At 41.9% G+C, this 19145-nt stretch overlaps 1 protein-coding gene across 1 annotated transcript in view; it reads left to right on the forward strand.

The window, feature by feature from the left end:
* The window catches only part of dner (delta/notch-like EGF repeat containing), a 73343-nt gene that overhangs the window by 24357 nt on the left and 29841 nt on the right, over positions 1 to 19145 (forward strand). The window contains exons 2-3 of the mRNA XM_063493965.1: positions 15474 to 15818; positions 15920 to 16017. Of these exons, the coding sequence (XP_063350035.1) occupies positions 15474 to 15818; positions 15920 to 16017 (443 nt within the window). The remainder of the gene's footprint in view (positions 1 to 15473; positions 15819 to 15919; positions 16018 to 19145) is intronic.

The following is a 19145-nucleotide window of genomic DNA, read 5'->3' on the forward strand; positions in this document are numbered from 1 at the left end:
GGGTGCCAGTTTTTTGGGGGGTTTTTTACTCAGTGAACATCCATTGCGTCCATGCATGTTTCTCTCCTCCTGTTAGAGATGGCACTTCATCAATAAGTGTGCTAATTAAGATGCATCACATGGCTCAGCCTGATATACACAGATATAGCCAGACTATAAAAAAAACAAAAAACAAAAAAAAACAGTTTCAGGCCCTTGAATGCCTCCCATAGATGGAGTAATGTCTATTTTGAGCACTGAAGGGCTTTAGTGGTATCAACAGACAGCTGTTAAGAGTGAGTGAATGAGTGTAATTTATCTTTCTTGTGCTACACTCCCCCAGGCTTTACTGTGAATAGTAATATTGGTTTTTTTTTTCGGAGGCTGTACAGGATGTTTGTTTGTAAGATGGTTGTGTCCCCTAATGGATTTCGATCTAGTCATCACACGGGGCCGATGACCTAAGTGTACAGCAGCTATGATCAGGGGTTAATGTGGGCCGGAAAGACGTTCCTGCCCTTCGATTAATCAGCAGTTAAATCTGATATATTACTGTTGATCCTGGCGTTGCTTCCAGTGACGGCGTATTAGGTTTTTGATTCATACCTAATAGGAAAATAATGCCATCTCGCAGTCCGGTAACATCCAGTTTACCTCTCCTTTTTCTTCCTTTCCTTCCTTTTTTCCTTCTCATCCCTTTGATGCGTTCATGGAGGTGATATTGATACAGCTGTGGCTGCGGTATCTAGGTATTGGATCCATATTTAATGGGTTACTGGATTATATTTGTGTGAAATATGGTGTTATATGTATATTAATTTTGTGTTATTCAAAATTTCTAAATAGCTCTTTTCCTCACACTGCAGCATTACACCTGATCTTATTGTCCTCCCACCTGCCAAATCCCACTTTATCTCCTGCCTGTAATCAATATTCTCACATGAACTGAAACCATTAAGACCGTTTCTGCTGGACAGAAACAGTTTATTTCACATGTCAAAATCTTTCTCTTTATTGTTGAGTTCAAATTTCATTGGTTCTTGAGGGAAATATATGGAGACAGGTGCTGTTTCCGCTGCAAAGTGAGAGTCCAGTGCTAAATAGCAGTAAGGAAGCTACTGGTAAACAAATAAATAAACAAACAAACACATAAATAAATATAACAAAGTAAAAATTCAAAAATTGTTTTGCATTGTATGACTGAAATGATTTACTTGAGGAATCTTTACTTTTTTTTTATTTTATTTAACCTTTATTTAACCAGGAATGTCCCATTGAGATTAAAAACCTCTTTTTCAAGGGAGTCCTGGCCAAGAGGCAGCACATTTCCAAACAAATACATACAAACAAACAAGATTAAAAATTACACAAAACAATTACACATTATTGAGGCAGTCTGTAGGCCTTTGAGTTTAGTTTTAAAAACATTTAAAGACAACAGTTCAGTCAGTTTCCAGTCTTTCTGTAACAGGTTCCACGAAAAAGGCGCAGAGTGGACAAAGGCTTTCTTACCCAACTCTGTGCGGACAAGGGGAACAGACAGCAGCAGCTGATCATTTGAACGCAAGGAGTAAGAACCACTATTTGTCCTTGTGACCAAAGTACAAATATAAGGAGGCAGCAATCCAAGCATAGCTTTGTAAATAAAAGTGTACCAATGCCCCTGTCTTCTAATGGCCAAAGAAGGCCAATTTACTCTTAAGTACAAGTCACAATGATGGGTCAAATATCTACAATTGGTGATAAACCTCAAGGAGGCATGATACACCGTGTCCAACATTAGAAGACATGAGGAAGAAGCATTCATATACAGAATGTCACCATAATCTAACACAGATAAAAAGGTTGCAGTGACAAGACGTTTTTTTACTGCAAAGGAAAAACACTGTTTATTACGGAAAAAAAAAACGAAGTTTCAGCCTAAGTTTCTTTACAAGTCTCTCTATATGTGGTTTAAAGGTAAAGGAGTCATCTATCCAGACACCAAGGTATTTATATTCATGAACTATCTCTATGACATTTCCTTCAAGGGTGGACACCACTGGAATAGGCTCTGGGACCTTCTTTGACTTAGAAAACAACATTAGCTTAGTCTTATCAGCATTGAGAACTAATTTTAGCTGGATAAGTGAATGCTGGAAAGCAACAAAGGCTTTCTGTAAGGTTTCAATGGCCTGAGTAAGAGATGATCCATAACAGTAAATAACTGTATCGTCAGCATAAAAATGCAAATTTGTGTCTGAGACATTTTGACCCAAGTCATTGATATATAAAAGAAACAGAAGGGGACCCAAAACTGAGCCCTGTGGCACCCCCTTGTGGACAGCAACAAATTTAGAACAAAGACCTTCAAGTTTAATGCACTGGGTTCTATTATTCAGATAATTTGAGAACCACGCTATTGCATGTTCTGACAATCCAAGGCTGAGCAGTCTGTTTTTTAGGACAGCATGATCAACAGTGTCAAAAGCTTTTGAGAGGTCAATAAAGAGTGACGCACAGTACAATTTAAGGGTTAGCAACATATGTGATAAGGAAATCACATTTTGGGAGGGGCTTTTGCCACCCAGTGCCCTCCCTCTGGATGCACCCCTGACTTTGAGGTCAGGGGTGAAGACATTAACAGTGGGAGTGAATGATTCAGGGTTACAGGGTCTGACTGCATCTAACTGTGATAGATGAAGAGTGGATCACCTCATATGTGGGCGGAGCTTTACAATTCATACACATTCATCTCCTTTGTCAGGCACATTGGAAACAGAAGCAACAGGTGGAGACAAAGGCAGAGCTACAGAGAGTGAATTTTGTAAAGTTTTGTGTTGTACAGTTATCCAACTCAAAATGAACCATAAAATAATGGTTTTGAAACACCCGAGGACAGTGACACAAGCTGTAAACAACTCTGACATATCATCATCTTATTGAATTGTTATGACAGCCATTCTAATAACCGCTTTCCCTAAAAACGAACTACACCCTTACTGCTTTCATAGTAATTAAGAGAGCAAGTAGCAGCCAGGTGATGCTAAGCACCTGATCATCAATAATTGTGTGCACCTCTGTAAAAACAGAGGTTTTGGTAGTTTGCAGGTTCTGAGAATTCAGATGAGTGTTAACACACAAGAAGAAAGGCATCAGAAATTGGGACACTTGATTGCACAGCTTAAGTTCACAAAGTTTTACCTGAACAAAGCACCGAAAGACTTCTGGATCAGTAACCTTTAGACAGATGATACTAAAGTGGAGATGTTTGGGCTTAACGCACACCACTACATTTGGAGAACATACCAGCTGTCATGCATGGTGGTGTACTGAAGTATTCTGGAGTCAAATCTCAGGCCATCTGTCTGGCAGCTAAAGCTTGGTCCAAACTCAGTCATGCAACAGGACAATGATCCCAAGCACAGCAGCAAGAATCAAGGTGCTGCTATGGCCCGGTCAATGTTTAGACCTCAACTCAACTAAAGTGCTTTGGCAGGACCCTGAGAGAGCTCTGCATAAACAAATACCTGCAAACCTCAATGCACTGAAGCAATGTTGCATAGGACAGACAGACACATTGACATTAGAGTGACACAGAAAACAATCATTTCAAGTTTTTGCTGCTAAAAGTGATTCTACAAGCTAACGAATCCTGTTTTTCACAGGACTGTACGTAATCTACAACATTAGTAACTACTAGGTGTGCTGAATTGTGGAAAAAATAGATAACATACCTCTGACATATGTGTATCTCATATATTACTGTACCTTTAACTTCTCTCATACAGTAAAAGCTGAAGCTGCCCATGGTGTCAGTGAGATCACCACCTGTTCCTGCTTTAGCTCTGTCTGAGGCTCGTCAATCATCCCACAGATAGCAGAGCTGACAGCTGACACTTTTAATTTCAGTTTAACTTCATAGCTAAAATGGCTCATGAGATAAAAGCTTGTCGGAACAAGCAGGCAAACACAGCACCCTCTTGGAAGTGCATGCAAATGAAGATGAATACTCTTTCTGACCAAAGAGAGGAAGGTGCTGGAGCTGAAGGTTTTTACCGCTGGAGCTCTGAAGCTCACACGGACTGCAAGAAGCACATATGGGTATTGATTAGGCTGTGTTTGGAAGCAGATGAACAGCCTTCATTTGCAGCTAAGCTCTCGTTCTCTTCCCAGACGATAATTTGATTCATGTTGTTGTTGTTTTTTTTTATGCTGCTTTGCGCCAACACAAAGTTCCTGAATTAGGTCACTGATATCTTTTCGTTGGCGCTGCAGGTCTTCTTTTTCTAGTATGGAAACATCTGACCAGTCACCCCCCCCGCCCCCTACTCTGTTCAAGGCTGTCGCAGAAAGGGGAAAAAGTCTCCAGGTGTGAATCTGAAAAGTGTCTGTGCTGACAGCAGAAGTGATGAGGCTGGATCATGAGGGGGGTTTCATGCTGGGTGGTTTTCTGACTGATGGGTGTAATAAATCATAACAGCAATAAAGTCTGCCTGGAATACTGACAGGAAATCGCTGAACTCCTAAGGCAGAAGCTCAAAACAGCGCATTACAGCGTCTTTGAATATTGTTAAGTTGATATTGTTGACAGGGCGGGACAAGGGTGGCGGAGTGATTACTTTTTCATTTGGAAAAGTGGCGAATAAATTTGTCATTTCTTCCGAAAAATAATCTCACTCGTCAACTTTTCGGTATCCTCTTACTCTAGTCAGACAGAGCAGCGCCGGACACTTGACAGCTTGTCAGTGCATAACATGACTTATATACAAAGACACACTTATTAAAGACTAACACTGACACTGAAGAGTAGGTAGCTGGGGTTTCACCTGACCTGATCAGTTTATGAACTGCGGGAAGAATCCAGTGTGTTTGGCATGCCAGCATGGCATGATGTGAGGTGAACATTGTTATGTTAAGCAGTGAGGTAGTCTTAAAGGAAATAATTTACTCTCATATTTGAATTTGTGACAGTGTAAAACTGAAGAACTGAATCCTCGGAGAAAACTGACACATTACATCATTTAACACGAAGTATGTAATGTGCAAATCTCTTTTGCCATGGTAGATGCTTCTGATCTTTTTATCTTTTTTTTAATAATAGCACTGTTTTAACTCATGCTGAAAGACGGTCGCCAAAATGTGGTAATGCGGTGGCCCACCAGAGGGCTCCACTCACACCCAGGTCGGGAGGAGGGGTTCTGCTGGTTTTTGGAGCAATGTGTCCAGTTGTAGTTTGGAGATGAATAAAGTTGGAATGGGAAGTTACAGCTCCTGTGTCGTCTGTACCATACTTCCACAGCCACATTTTTGCCACAGTTCTTACAGAAGTGACCATCGCTATCTCTAGCTGAGAGTTGTTAATGACCAGACACTCTTGGGACATCGTGACCACAGAATTGCCCGTCCACATTGAAACGGCTGAAAACGCTTACGTTCCAGTACTGTGCATGCGTGAAACGCAAGAAGATTCAACCTGCCTCATTTCTGTCTAACGCTTATTTACTTTCCGGCTCTTTGAAACGTTGTGGCAAAATGTCGAGGAAAAGCACCGAGTTTTTTAAATGGACTAACAATGAGGTGAAGCGGTTGCTGTGAGTAACACAAAAGAACAAAGTTGCAAAAGCGAGTGAAGGTTAAAGAATTTGAAAAAAAGCTATCTGGAGCATGTACAGACTGATATTAATCTTTAATAGGGGTGTCAAAATTGAGAGCAAACAAAACAACTGCTGTATAATGCCCGCCACTATCTTAGTTTAATTGGTCACATGACTGCATCACATGACTAACATGCGTCATCGTTTTAGAAAGTCTCCGTTTTCGCTGTCCACACTGCGATGCAAAAGCACCGTTTTCAAATGTATGCGTTTTCGAGAGCGTTTTCAAAACACTGCGTTTTCCATGAGTGAAAACACCGTCTCAGCGTGGACGGGAGGCCAAAACGGAGAGAAAACTATGTGTGAAAACGTGTGGACGTAGCATTAGGTTGGTAGGGAAAAAAGTACACTCTCTTTGAGGGTGAGGGGTTGCTGGAGGTTGCTTGGTGTTGATAAGTGAACCTGGTCGTGCAGAGGTGTAAGGTACTGCACTGAAAATCTCCTTACAATCCGGTCTCTAAGTCTGACGTCATTAGCCGTTTACGGGTCCAAACTCTGCTTCAGTTCCCAAACTCAAACAAACACTGCGGCATCACTGCGAGTTACAAACTAAGTTCTTTCATCTTTAATAAAATGATCAGTGTGGCTGCTCTACCAGGTGTAACAATTAAGTTTAACATCCAGGAATCCATGAAAACATAATTTGTGAAGTTTAACGGAGTTAAAAGTTAGCAGGGCGTTAGCTCACTAGTTTCCATCTAAAGATGATATAGCATGTTCTGACTGAGGGATTTCTGAAAATTCAAAACGTACTGCTCTGCTTTCAGTTATAATAGCAGACATAAATGAAGACAGAAAACTAAACAGTAGTAACATTTGTAGGGTTACTGAAGTTGGGCTAGCTGGTGTATCATAGTGTTTCGGCTAGCTACACAGCTATGGTTAGCATAATATAAACACATTAGCAAAGTGAGGCTGGAGGATGAACGCTAACTTTTTTCCACTCGATAAAAGTTAAAGTGAGGTTTCCCTATGGTTAGTGACAAATGTAATCGCATGGCAGGATGCTGTAAACGGACCAAACTTAAGTCAGGAGAACAACTGAGATAATCCATCCACAATACGAGGTTAGTCATTAACATACTGCTGCATGGGCTGGGCTGTGGTTACATTGTGAGGTTTTAAAAACTGAGCTTTAAAACATGCTGCCGAATAGTGGTAATAAAAGCCCAGAGAGGCCGACAGCGACACTGACTTTTTTAGGGGCTTGTTCAGATTAAATAGAACAATACACAAAGCATTAAAACATGTTAAAAACACAACAGCCTTAATAAACGCAGAGTAGTTTGGATCCAGAAGCAAGGTTCATACGTCATCACTTAACAACCAGATTGTTTTGGTTGCTAACAGGTTTTCACGGTTTCCCATAGTTTGCATGGAGGACCCCAGCTTGTCTGCATACAACTGCTCCCCCCAGGTGGTAGTGAAACTGAAAAGTGTGATGCAAACAGGAAACAGAGAATGTTCACCTTCAAAGTTAAAGTTGCGCTTCTGAAACATGTTGGTAAGGCAAAACCTTTACTTTGATAGCAAATGTTATTAAATCTTTTCAAGTTTCATGAGTGTTGGGGAATTTGCTGACGAGTACTTGAAAAACAAGTCTGTGTCTGCCATGCAAACTACAGCCAGCTCTGGCAATGCACTGGTAACCAAAGCAATCACAGTGGGGGTTTTGGTGCAGCACCCGGTTGTTTGCAGTTGATTTCATGCAGTCATGTCCAACAATCACCAGCCAACCAGTCAGGGAATACAAATTTTTTTAGCTGCAAGATGTTGTCAAGTCCTTGGCAACCAGTTTCTAGGCATGTGTGACTGAGGCATCAGTTCGCATTGTTAAAATTAAGGCAGGAATTACAATTACAGGCACCTGAGTCAAACTCTTAATCTTAAACTTAAGCTGGATTCTGTCTTTACAACTCTACAAAACACGTGTCTAGTTTAAGCCTTTTCATCTTCATCATTCAGTCTCTTTATCAGAGATATTTTGCTTTGTGATTTCACACAGTGAGACTAGATTTTCATACAACTAGAACATTTTATCTTCTTCTTCAGCTTTTAAAGTAAAGCAGAGGATTTACTGTGCTTAGTCATATTAGCATTTTACCACAGTTTGCTTTTTTCATGGATATCTAGCCTCACATTGCCTTCATATCACCAGCAGAGTTTATTTAGCAAATATCACAGCACCATTTGTATATTTCTTTTCAAGTTTTTACCAAATATAGACTTAAAAACAAGGCAAACATGTTATTCACAGGATTAGAAATTAACACCAGCTAAAGGCCCAGATCCCAAAATATACAGTGTAGCTGTGACTCATCGAGTCTTTCACTTTTTTGACAGTTTCTCGGCAGCATTTCCATCAGTTTATTGTGTTACAAAACGGGGGAGTGATTAGACTCTCTTCCAGAGATGTTGATCCTCTTGCTAACGTGGCCTGTTAAAAAAAAAAATCACCACTTTTCTGCCAAGGACAGGAGAATTTAACGCAGTTTTGCGTCATGAGAGAAATAACTAAAAAGACTCAAACCGAGCTTAAACATTTGAATTGTCTGCAAGACCCCACATGCTTCCTTTTCGTATATTCTGATTCGGAGGTTTGTTCTTTCTCGTCTATCTTTTATTAGAAGACAAAAACAAAGCTCCTTCTTGTGTCCAAGCCATTATCCTGAGAGGTATTCAGTATGGGCTCAAGAAGTCCTACGTCTTCATAATATATTTGTCTGAACTGCTTTCCTGCCTTGCCTCTTCCTCGTTTCTCAGTTTGCTTATTATATTTTATGCCTCATTTGGTCTGTTTTTGCTTCTCAGCTATATTCCCTCAGTCACTTGGCTCATAAAGCAGGAGTTCACCGAAGAAGACATTTTCCCGAGGCTTTCTGTCTGGACAGCGGATCCAAAGAGTCCAAGCCAGAAGAGTCATGTGAAGTGAATTTTTCACTTGATTAGGCCGATTCAGCGTGTATCGGCTTCATGGATTTCGGCCTTTTTTGTGGCGTGTGTACTGCGTACATGCAAAATCACTTTGGGCCCAAACCTCAGAAGAGAAGACTTCAGAAAGTACCGCAGGGAGAAATGGGTCCATTGAGGGATGATTTCCAAGTATTATTTTGTCACTATCATGAATTAAATATTTTGTTTTAGCTGACTTGCGGGTGCTCATTATGCACCGCACATTTCATATAAAAATGACTGCTGGCTACATGAAAGTTTAATTTGGTTCATCCAGCTAATTGCTGTGTGATTGATTATATAATTACAGACTGTTTGTTGGCTGTTACAATCACAAAGCTCTGGTTTTAATTCCCCAAACTGCGGTGATGCCGTGTGTTTCACAGCTGTCCGTCTGCAGCGTATAGTGCCGTAAAAGCTCTGTTTGCGTTTGCGGTGCTAAGTACACGGCCTGAGTGTTGCAGAGTTGTATTTTCTCCTCAGCCTCATATTCCCTGATATTTGTACTGCTCCTCTGAGACTACACAATGCAGAGAGAGTGAGCGAGAGCCAAAGACGCTCTAGTTTTCTCTCTGTAGCCTTAAATTTAGCAAACAGCAAATGCTCGACAAATAACGCGCCCGGTCTCGGAAAGAAGATGGATCTAGTTCAGGCGCATCAATTTTTTACTTTATCGCTCATTAGTAAAACATTAAATGAGAAGAATCGTGCAGACACATCCTGCTGTCATCTCTGCTGATATTCCTTCAGATCAGATTGCAGCGAGAACAAATGTATCCAACGAGATCCTGATTCTGCTATTTGTGAACAAATGTTTTCATGAGAGAGAGAGCTGAAGAGAAACTGGATCTATTCTCCCTCTACGGAGGCCAGGGGAGGCTGCTGCCACCGTGACTGAGGGAGGTAAAATGGTGATAAACAGTCCAGGTGAGGAACTAAGTGGATTATAAGACGGATCATCTCTCTGCAGCATGATGGGACACTCTGGGCAAACACTGACTCCATGTGTGCGCGCGAAGAACCGATAAAACACACTTACAGTACTGCCAAAAAACAAACACACAAGTATCTATCTATCTATCTATCTATCTATTCATTCATTCTCTGGAAATTGAAAAATACACTTCAAACATGCACTATAAAAAATGTCTGTATTTACGTGATATCAGATCAATACATTTGATCGACATTTGCAGTATGGCGCAGCACTGAGGCGCTTCTGTGTTACTATCTTAAAGTACAGAGAAGTCTACATAAACGAAACTTATTTCCTTTTTGTGATAAGTGGTTCACTTGCTCCATTGATAATATTCTTAACATACGTGTTTCAGTCGTCCTTTTCGGTGTGATTCGCGGAACAACGCGGCCATTAAAGTGAACCCCTGCAGTATTGTCATCACCAGCCACTCGAATGAGTCGCACTTAAACAAGTGGCTGATAATAATGGTGAAATGGAGCACTCAGTCAGTTGTTGGCATTACGATTGGAGGCTCACATTAACTTGTTGAACTCTGTTTAGTTAAATTACATTTTTGAACTTAAACCCTTGAAAAGAGTGATTAAAACCACGAGGAAGCACAGATATTCACCTCAAACCTGAATGAGATTAATAGTCTGCTAATATTCTGCTTCACATTATAAACTCGCCAGACACTTTATTAGGTACACCTTGCTAGTACAAGGTTGGATCCCCCTTTTATCTTCAGAGCTGCCTTCATTTTTGGATGGATTACGTACTACTCGGTTATTGCACAAAATAATTTGTTGAAATTCTGAAAGCTTTGCACTTTTTGTCCAAAACCACTTTGCAGCATCAGTTGTAGTAGAGTAGCTGTTGAGTTATTATGCTTGATTCTTCCTTATTGCATCACCTTTTCAAATAACACCCATTGCCCTCAAACACAGCAAGCTGCAAAACAACTCAGCAACTCAGCTCGGCCACCTGGTTAGAGCGAAATAACAAAAGCTTTGGAAGATTTATTAATCTGTGTTGAGTCTTTTCATACTCTCTGAGGTCAGAAGGTACAGTAGCTTCATATTGTGCAACTTCTTGCTCAAGTGCACTTCTGCCGTTCAATCTGAGCTTCTTAAAAGACCCGAAACGTTCGAGAACCCATTTCACAGCCTTTACAGTTCATTTTTCATGGCAAGTAGTATCAATATCCTCAAAATACACTATGCTGACTTCTACATTCTTTACACTGAGAGGCTGAGTTACCAAATGTTACTTCCTGAGGATGTTTCACAGCCCACACAAAGCCAATAAAGAGCACAATGAATATAGACATCTGCTTTAACAAACGTGCAGTTTCATGTCTTCCTAACTGCTACAGCTACAGCTCACTGACGCAGCTTGTCAAGTCATCGCAGCATCAACGTTTGCTTCCTTGTCAGGGTGTCAGAAGAAGCCGTTAGCAATGTAACACTCCGTCATCACACCTCTGTTAATTATCATGTTAAGTTGTGGCAATACACAGATAAACTGCCACTGTAAAGCATGCAGACAGACCGTGCATACTTCCCAGGTTTAGTTAACTACTTGTGTGTATTCAGCTTCTGCAATTACTGATGCATCACAGCAGTGACATGCTTACTTTTAAATAAAACCTTTGCTCACTTTCCTCATGCTTCTACTTTCTTTCACCTCTTTGAATCTCCAATTAAACAATAATGTTCAGAAATATATAATGTATGTATGTACATGTAAATGTGTCCCCCCACCACGGTTGGAACAACATGCATTACATTCCAAAAGTATTCACTCGTCTGCGTTCACACGCATATGAACTTGAGTGACAGCCCATTCTTAATACAGATACAACAGCTTCAACTCTTCTTGGAAGGCTTTCCACGAGGTTCGGTGTGTTTATGGGAATTTTTGACCATTCTTCCAGAAGCACATTTGTGAGGTCAGACACTAATGTTGGATCAGAAGGCCTGTCTCACAGTCTCCACTCTAATTCATCCCAAAGGTGTTCAGGTTGAGGTCAGGACTCTGTGCAGGCCAGTCAAGTTCTTCCACACCAAACTCCCTCATCCATGTTTTTATGGACTTTGCTTTGTGCACTGGTGTGCAGTCACGTTGGAACAGGAAGGGACCATCCCCAAACTGTTCCCACAAAATCGGGAGCTGAAATTGTCCAAAATGTCTTGTTATGCTGAAACATTAAGAGTTCCTTTTACTGGAACTAAGAGGCCGAGCCAAACTCCAGAAAAACAACCCCTCACCATAATCCCCCCTTCACCAAACCTCATAGTTGGCACAGTGCAATCAGACAAGTACTGTTCTCCTGGCAACCACCATACCCAGGCTCGTCCGTCAGACTGCCAGACGGAGAGGCGTGATTCATCACATCTCCACAGCTCTAGAGTCCACTGGTGGTGTGCTTTATACCACCGCATCTGATGTCTGATTTTATACTCCTGTGGCCATCGACGTGATTGAAACACGTGAACTCAGTGATTTGGATGACTGAGTAAAAAATGTTGGCAAAGTCGTGTGTCTTCATGTGTGTGTGTGGCATGTCTTTAAAAACAGACTCATCCAGCTCCTCCACCAGGTTAAATTGTGGCTGCCAGTGCTTAAGTATTGTGGTTGTTTCCCTCCATCCAGCTGTATTGATCTTTTCTCCTCAGGGCGGCTATCTCAAATTAGCAAATAGATCACAGCACCTTGAGAAGCAATTAATTTGGCCTCGGAGGATCTCTTTGTACTGTGTGTTGGAGCATGTGGGGATATAGATAAAGGAGCTAATGTGGGTTATTATCAGCTGCTTAGAAGAAATTGATTCACATGGTTAGCCAGACCCCAGGCATATGAGCGGTCTGGTGCAGCAGAACAATCAGAAAAATGATGCAGGAAGACACGTAAAACACGAATACCTAATACACCAAGCATGTCAAGACATCATGATAAGAGTGATGCTGGGCAGAACTGTGCCCACAGGGTCACCAGCATCTAGGTACTGAAGTGATAAGAGTTACTGCACACACCTCCCCTGTCCTGGTAAAAGATCTGATCAGGCAGATAGGTGTTCTGTTTGAAATGTTTGTGAATCTATTCCAAGGCTAACTTACACATTACAAAAACAGACTAAGGACATTTTTATTGAATTAATCAACTGCAGCTCTACACCTGTACAGCTTCCATAGGAATTAAGAGTGTAAGCAGCAGCCAGGTGCTGCTGATCAAATGCACTTGAGTAAATGATCATCAGCAAGTGTGAGCACCTCTATGAAAGCAGATGTTCTGGCGGTGTGCAGGTCTGGAGCATTCAGGTGTGTGTAAACACAATGCTAAGAAGGAAAAGCATCAGCAACATGCTCAAAGCAGCAACTGTTACCTCCCTTTCACGGTCTGGGAAGGGTTATAAGTCCATAATTCCACCATGAGAAACATCATTTGTCAATGTGGAAGTCATAGATGTCCCAGGAGTGGACATCTGGGTAAATTCACCCTAACAACAGACTGTGCAATGCTCAGAGACTGCAAAAAACCCAAGAGCTACATGTCAGACTCTGCAGGCCACAATTAGCTAATTAAATGTTAAAGTTCTGACAGTACAATTATAAAAAGACTTAATCAGTATAACTTATTTGGAAAGGTTTAGACTTAGATTTTCAAAATTGGATTTGAAGAATCACAAGACTTCTGAAAGGCTATGCTTTGGACGGATGACATAAAAATAGAGATGTCTGGTTATAATGCACAGGGACACATCTGGTGAAGTCAGCACAAAGACCATCATACCAACTGTTCAGCACGGTGGTGGAGGCGTGGTGATTTGGTCTTGTTTTGAGATCCTTGCAGCAATTGAGACTACTATGAACTCTTCTGTATACCAAAATATTCTAGAGTCAAATGCAAGGCCATCTGTCTGCTGGCTAAAGCTTGGCTTAAATTAGGTCATGCAATAGGACAATGATCCCAAGCACTGCAGCAAATCTACAACAAAATGGCAGAATAGCAAAAGAATCAAGGTGTTGTAATGGTCCAAAGTCCAGACCTCAATCGAAATGCTGTGGAAAAATGTCAAGAAAAACTTAATGAACGTTGTAAAGAAAAATGGACCAAAATTTCTCCACAATGGTGTGACAGACGGATACAGTAATACAGAAAATGATAACTGCAAGTTATTGATTCTACGAGGTACTGAATCCTAGGTGTGTTTAGTTTTTCTGTTCTGTGAAAAACTAAGAACATCCAATCAAGTATATTGTCTTTTTTTAAGTGAATGAACAGTTTTGGAACTGATGATTCCAGATTATCTACTCAGCATCAGAAATTTTCAGACAAAAATGACAAAAGAATAAATTGTGTTAGTGCTGAGACAGTCCTGCAAATGTAGGCAAACATCTAAACCTGCCACTTTTTTAAAGAAAGTTCAAACACGAACTTAACTTTTCAAGATAATAATGTTCACTTTGATCAACCCTGTCAGAGAAGCATTGCTATAACTATCTCTATACTGAGGCTTTAGCTTGAGGTGCTTCATGCTACTAGAATACTAGAAGACGAGGCAGCGCAGGATTATATCACCTCTACTTTGAGCCTCGGAAAGTCTTCACAATAAGCGACAGGGATTTTTTTGTCATGCAGATTTTACCTCATTGGGTCTAGTCCTGTCGTGCTGTGCTTGAGCACATTTCGTGCAGCCTGGATGGAGACATTTAGGATGGAGGGGGAAAAAAATCAGGAGTGACACACGAAAAAGGTCATGAGCCGGACTCTAATGCTTCCTGCAATAAGGCAGCATTGCTGTTCTCTAAAGGTTGATAAACTCAATCCCCGGTGCCGTCTGAGTGCAGATAAGAGCAGCAGACTGTGCAACCACTGCTGAGCGGCTCGCTGGGACTGCTGGGACTCTCTGAGCTTCGGAGCAGGGAAAGTTTGATAGAAGCATTGCTTGTAAAAACCTGAGAGAGATTAGCACTAATGAGCTGTGACTTGCTTGTGGAGAGAGTGGACTGTTAATGATGCCTTGTTGTTCTGCTGCTTCTCACACATACTTAATGCTCACATGCTCGCATCTTTATGCACTGAGGGTTTTTGGGGTTTTTTTTGGTGTGAGCATCATTCCCCTGCCTCTGTTCACCCTGATTTTTTGTTTTCAGCTGCCTTTAATAAAACTGCATCTACACTCATTCATATTAGACAGCTGGAGTCACAGATACCTGAGGATGTTGCAGGGAAATTGCTTTAAAAAAGAAAAAGAGGCAGCGGGATTAGAGAAGGCTCTGAAAGCCAAACACAGTGTGAGACAGCGAGCTTCATAAACGCGGCTTTGCCCCTTTTCACCTTCAACATCCACGCCTCAGTGTTTTCTCCAAATATGATCAATTATTGATGGGGGAAACCAGCATGAAGGAGGCTGTCAGGGTGCATTTTTCTCTTTGCTGCATGATGAGGGGGAAACCGTATTTTGGGACAAAGTGTAAGTGGGTCCACGCTGTGAGAGTGGAAAAATAAAATTATATATACATAAGAAGGGATGGAAGAAATGCAGTCCCTCGACAATTTACTGGAAACAAAGAGTCCAAAATTTAATAAAAGGTAAGAGCAGAGATGAGGATATAAACAAGGAAGCTGAGTCAGAGAGCAATAAAAGAAGACGCTGAGCACAGAGGGAAAGGGAAATGATGAGTGCGAGCTTGGACTACTTATAAAATGTCTTGTCCTCCACATCGTTCAAGGGCCCGCTCCAAGAGCCCATTAAAACAGAAGCTGACTACTCTGTTGACATTTTGTGATTTGGATGTAAAAAATGATGTGGAGGCAAAAAAAGAAAAAAACGAAAGGTGCTCTGGTAGTTGCAAAAGGACAGCAGTGAGAAGCATCTGGGTGTTTTTTGTTCTGTTTCTTCCTCTTGATGTTTTGCCTGTTATTTATTTTCTCCATTATCTCAGTTTTTCACAGACCCCTGTGCCAGCAGCCCCTGTCTCCATGGAAACTGCAGCCAGCGCAACGGCAGCGAGGAGGGGGAGCAGGCCTACACCTGTGAGTGCGCCGAAGGCTACGAGGGGGAGAGGTGCGATCAGATCCTGCTGGACCTGCCGGCCGCAGACTGGGACCCCGCCACCCCCTCCGCTCCTGAGCTGGCCACCCCGGTCGCCTCCACGACCACAGCCGCCACTCAGCCGCCGCAACCAACCACCGTCCCCACCACCACAACGCCGCCTCCTCCCACCCTGCAGCCATGGCAACCCAAACCTGGGCAGAGGTTGCTGGTAGTGCAGTGGGAAGCAGACAGGGTGAGATAACCTCTAAAGTAAATTTAAGCTGCTGTAGAGTTTAAGTAAAAAAAAAAAAGTACAAAGATTTCATGCTGTGTGGTGATGCGTGTGTGTTTCAGGTGACCGAGGGTCTGCACTGTGTGAGTCCTGAGCTTTGCGAGCTGACATCAGGAACTCTGACTCTGTCTCTGGAGGTGCCTGAAGAGACGGCTGTAAAGTAAGAGTACCATGAAGTACCTTTTATAACTTACTGCCGTCCCCTTAGAGCAAGCTCTGATTAACCAGAACCACAGCCCGCAGGGCGAGCTCTACCTGTGGGGCCTTATTTATTCATCTCGCTCTGTTTCCGCTGTATCTGTCTGGTTTCTTTTAACTACTCAAGAGATGCCGTTTGCTCAGCAGACAGAATGACAGCTTAATTAAATTTTCCCAATAGAGATTCAGAGACCAAATAAATCTGCTTGGGAATACGAACCCGGAACATGTTTGTGTACATGGGAGCTTCTATAAATTCAATAAACGCACACGTTCATCCAACTGAAATAAAATAGATAGCAAAAAGACAGTTTGACACCAGCATTGTGTTTTAGTCATGTGTCATTGCTGCTAAATTACTCCAAACTAATATTAACACAGGGACTACGATTTCTGTTCACTCTGCCATTTCGGTAAACCAGACTTTAAAGGGCTTTGAGATTAGCCCTTTAAAGTCTGAGCTGTAAAATAATTGCCAGAAAATTCAGATTTTTTTGAAAATGAAGTGTTTATTGAACCTTCTGATGACATTTTAGTGAAATATTAATTTGCATATATGTTTCACTACTAGTGGTAATGACACATGGCTTTTTTTTCATACCTTGGTTCATGTGATGAGTGGGTATAAGTGGGTCAAAACCCTGTTAAGGGATTACCACTACCTGGGACTCTCCATCTTTCAGTTTTAGAGGTGACGAAACTTCTCGGATAAGATGAGAAACGTCTTCCTGAAACTTAAAGAAGTCCAGTGCTTTCTTTCCAAGCTCCTTAGACTCCCATAACGTGGACAACTGAGAACCTACACAGACGAAATAGCACCGATTTTAAATAAACTAGTTTTCAACTAATCGTGAAGACACTGCTTCTGTCTGCTCAGCTGTGGCATGCACTACACTGCATGTGACACACACGAGAGTACGAGAGTGTTGCGAACACTGGAGCTGGAGATGCTCTGCTCGACAAACCATGTGATGACATAATTTCAGAGTTCCCTAAGGATAGTCTTTTGCTTTTTATGCTGTGAAAAAAGTCTGTTTCATATCAGTGCTCTATCTGTGATAGGCCACTGTCAGCCAATAATATTGACAAATCAATGTCTCAGACACGCTCTGATGGAAACACCTGTTTGTGTGCAGTGCTTTGGAATTATTAGTCTTCTTCGATCCGTCCATTGTGGGGGAGGGCTTCAGCATATCCCAGCTATCAGAGGCCGTGTAGACCCTGGACAGGTGATCAAAGTATTTTTGTAGTGGTGCTATAATGGAAAAAAAAACTCCTGATAAAGGGGTTTGAGCTGTATTCACACCATATGAATCCTAAATCAGCTATTTTCCTGCCCTCATAATTCGGAGTGCTTGCTTAGCAGTCTAGTTGTAGCAGCAGCAATTTTTATTTATTTTTCTGATACTTACAACTCTTTCATTTACAACCAGGAAAATTTCCCATCTCAGCTTTTTGTAATTACTGCGTGAACAACATGACATGAACTTGTGGCATTAGCTCAGTGATGTGGAAATGCCCTCAGGAGAGGGTGTTGTGGGGAAAACTTTCACCTACAAGTGGCCAGTGATTGCTTTTCACCTCTGTGTTATGTGAGCACACAAACACCAGAATCGAGCTTAAAAAACCATCTCAGCAAAATTAGCTTGGCTCTTTGGCTCCTAATCAGCAAGAGGAACAACAAAGCACGCTGTCCAGTATATCGGGCGCATAATTATCATCAAGATACATTAAAATAGATTCTGCTTTGTGCAGCCTTTCATCTGCATACTTGCATGCAGAAACTTTCCTTGGAAACAGAACAGAGCTCAAAGATTTTTAAGCTAATTGCCTCCCACTTGAATCCCCTCGTGACTCGGCTCTTGCACGTAAGACTCTGGCGTTACGTGACTGAAAGTGCGTTCTGTCTTTTCTGAGCTTGTTTGCTCGCAAACTTTCTTCCTCTTGCTCAGTAAATAAGGGTCAGTGAATTATGCTGAAGGAATGGTCAAGGTGAATGCTGGGCGTCCTTTATGTAGAACCTCGTTACATATTGCAGGCACGACTCGGGCCCCTCATCACAACCGCAGACCGAGAGCTGCGAGTTAATCAACTGCTGCTGCTTTGTTTTCATACTGTATAATTGCACATGACACCTGAACGCACGCCCAGATGCAGGCAGTGAAGGGCACTCTTACAAACCCGACGCACCGCACTTAGGAATGAAGCAGCAATCCAAAAGTGGCATCGATTTAGAGATGCTGATAGTATGATGATGAAGCTTCAGATCCCAGAGAGGCCCGAGAGAGTAGCTGTCATGTCTCTAAACAGACGTGCGTTCGCTGAACCTGAGTATCACTCGCAAGACTATGAACTCTTTTAATGTAAGCGCTTTGAATTAATAATAATCACTATAGGTTACAATTATTCACTGGCCACGAAAAATGAGACAAATGCCAACATGAAGTCGAACAAAGCCTTACACACTCCCGACACGCATGAGTGTAGAGCATTCAAATGCAGGACTAGCTGTCAGATATCACCAGGCACATTTTCATTTGAAGATCCCCGGATATCTCGGCTCCTCATGTTGCGCCTCAGGCTGAAGCAAAGGAAAACTCATTTCAGCTACAAGCAGCCCGTCCACCATCTTATTACTGCAGTCACTGCTCGTAGCTTCACCTCCAGGCTCAGCCCACCTCTTTGCCGCAGCGCTGTGGGACAGCCGTCGTATTGATTCATCCAACCTGCCCTCGCTCCTCAGCTCAACCCTACAATATATCCTTATGGACCGCAAAGTGTGCCCGGCAGACTTCTTTTTAAAAACAAAATTGGCTCACTTAAACAGTTCTGTCCTCTTTTAAATAATACATTTATTGCTGTGTAAAAGTCTTAGTCTTTAGTGATGTTTAAAAATAGTTTTCCAGGTTTTCTGAAGGTCTTTCTTTGGGCATTGTATGGTGGCCCTGAGAGGCCAAACGGACAGCAACTTAAGAAAACACCAGCAATAAGAAAAACGCTGCAAAAGCACACAAAACACAACGGAAATAGGAAAAACGACAACGGAAATAGGAAAAAACAGATTTCCAAAAGCACAAGGGAAGTGTTTCT

Source organism: Pelmatolapia mariae, linkage group LG14, assembly GCF_036321145.2.
Source record: "Pelmatolapia mariae isolate MD_Pm_ZW linkage group LG14, Pm_UMD_F_2, whole genome shotgun sequence".
NCBI lineage: Eukaryota > Metazoa > Chordata > Actinopteri > Cichliformes > Cichlidae > Pelmatolapia > Pelmatolapia mariae.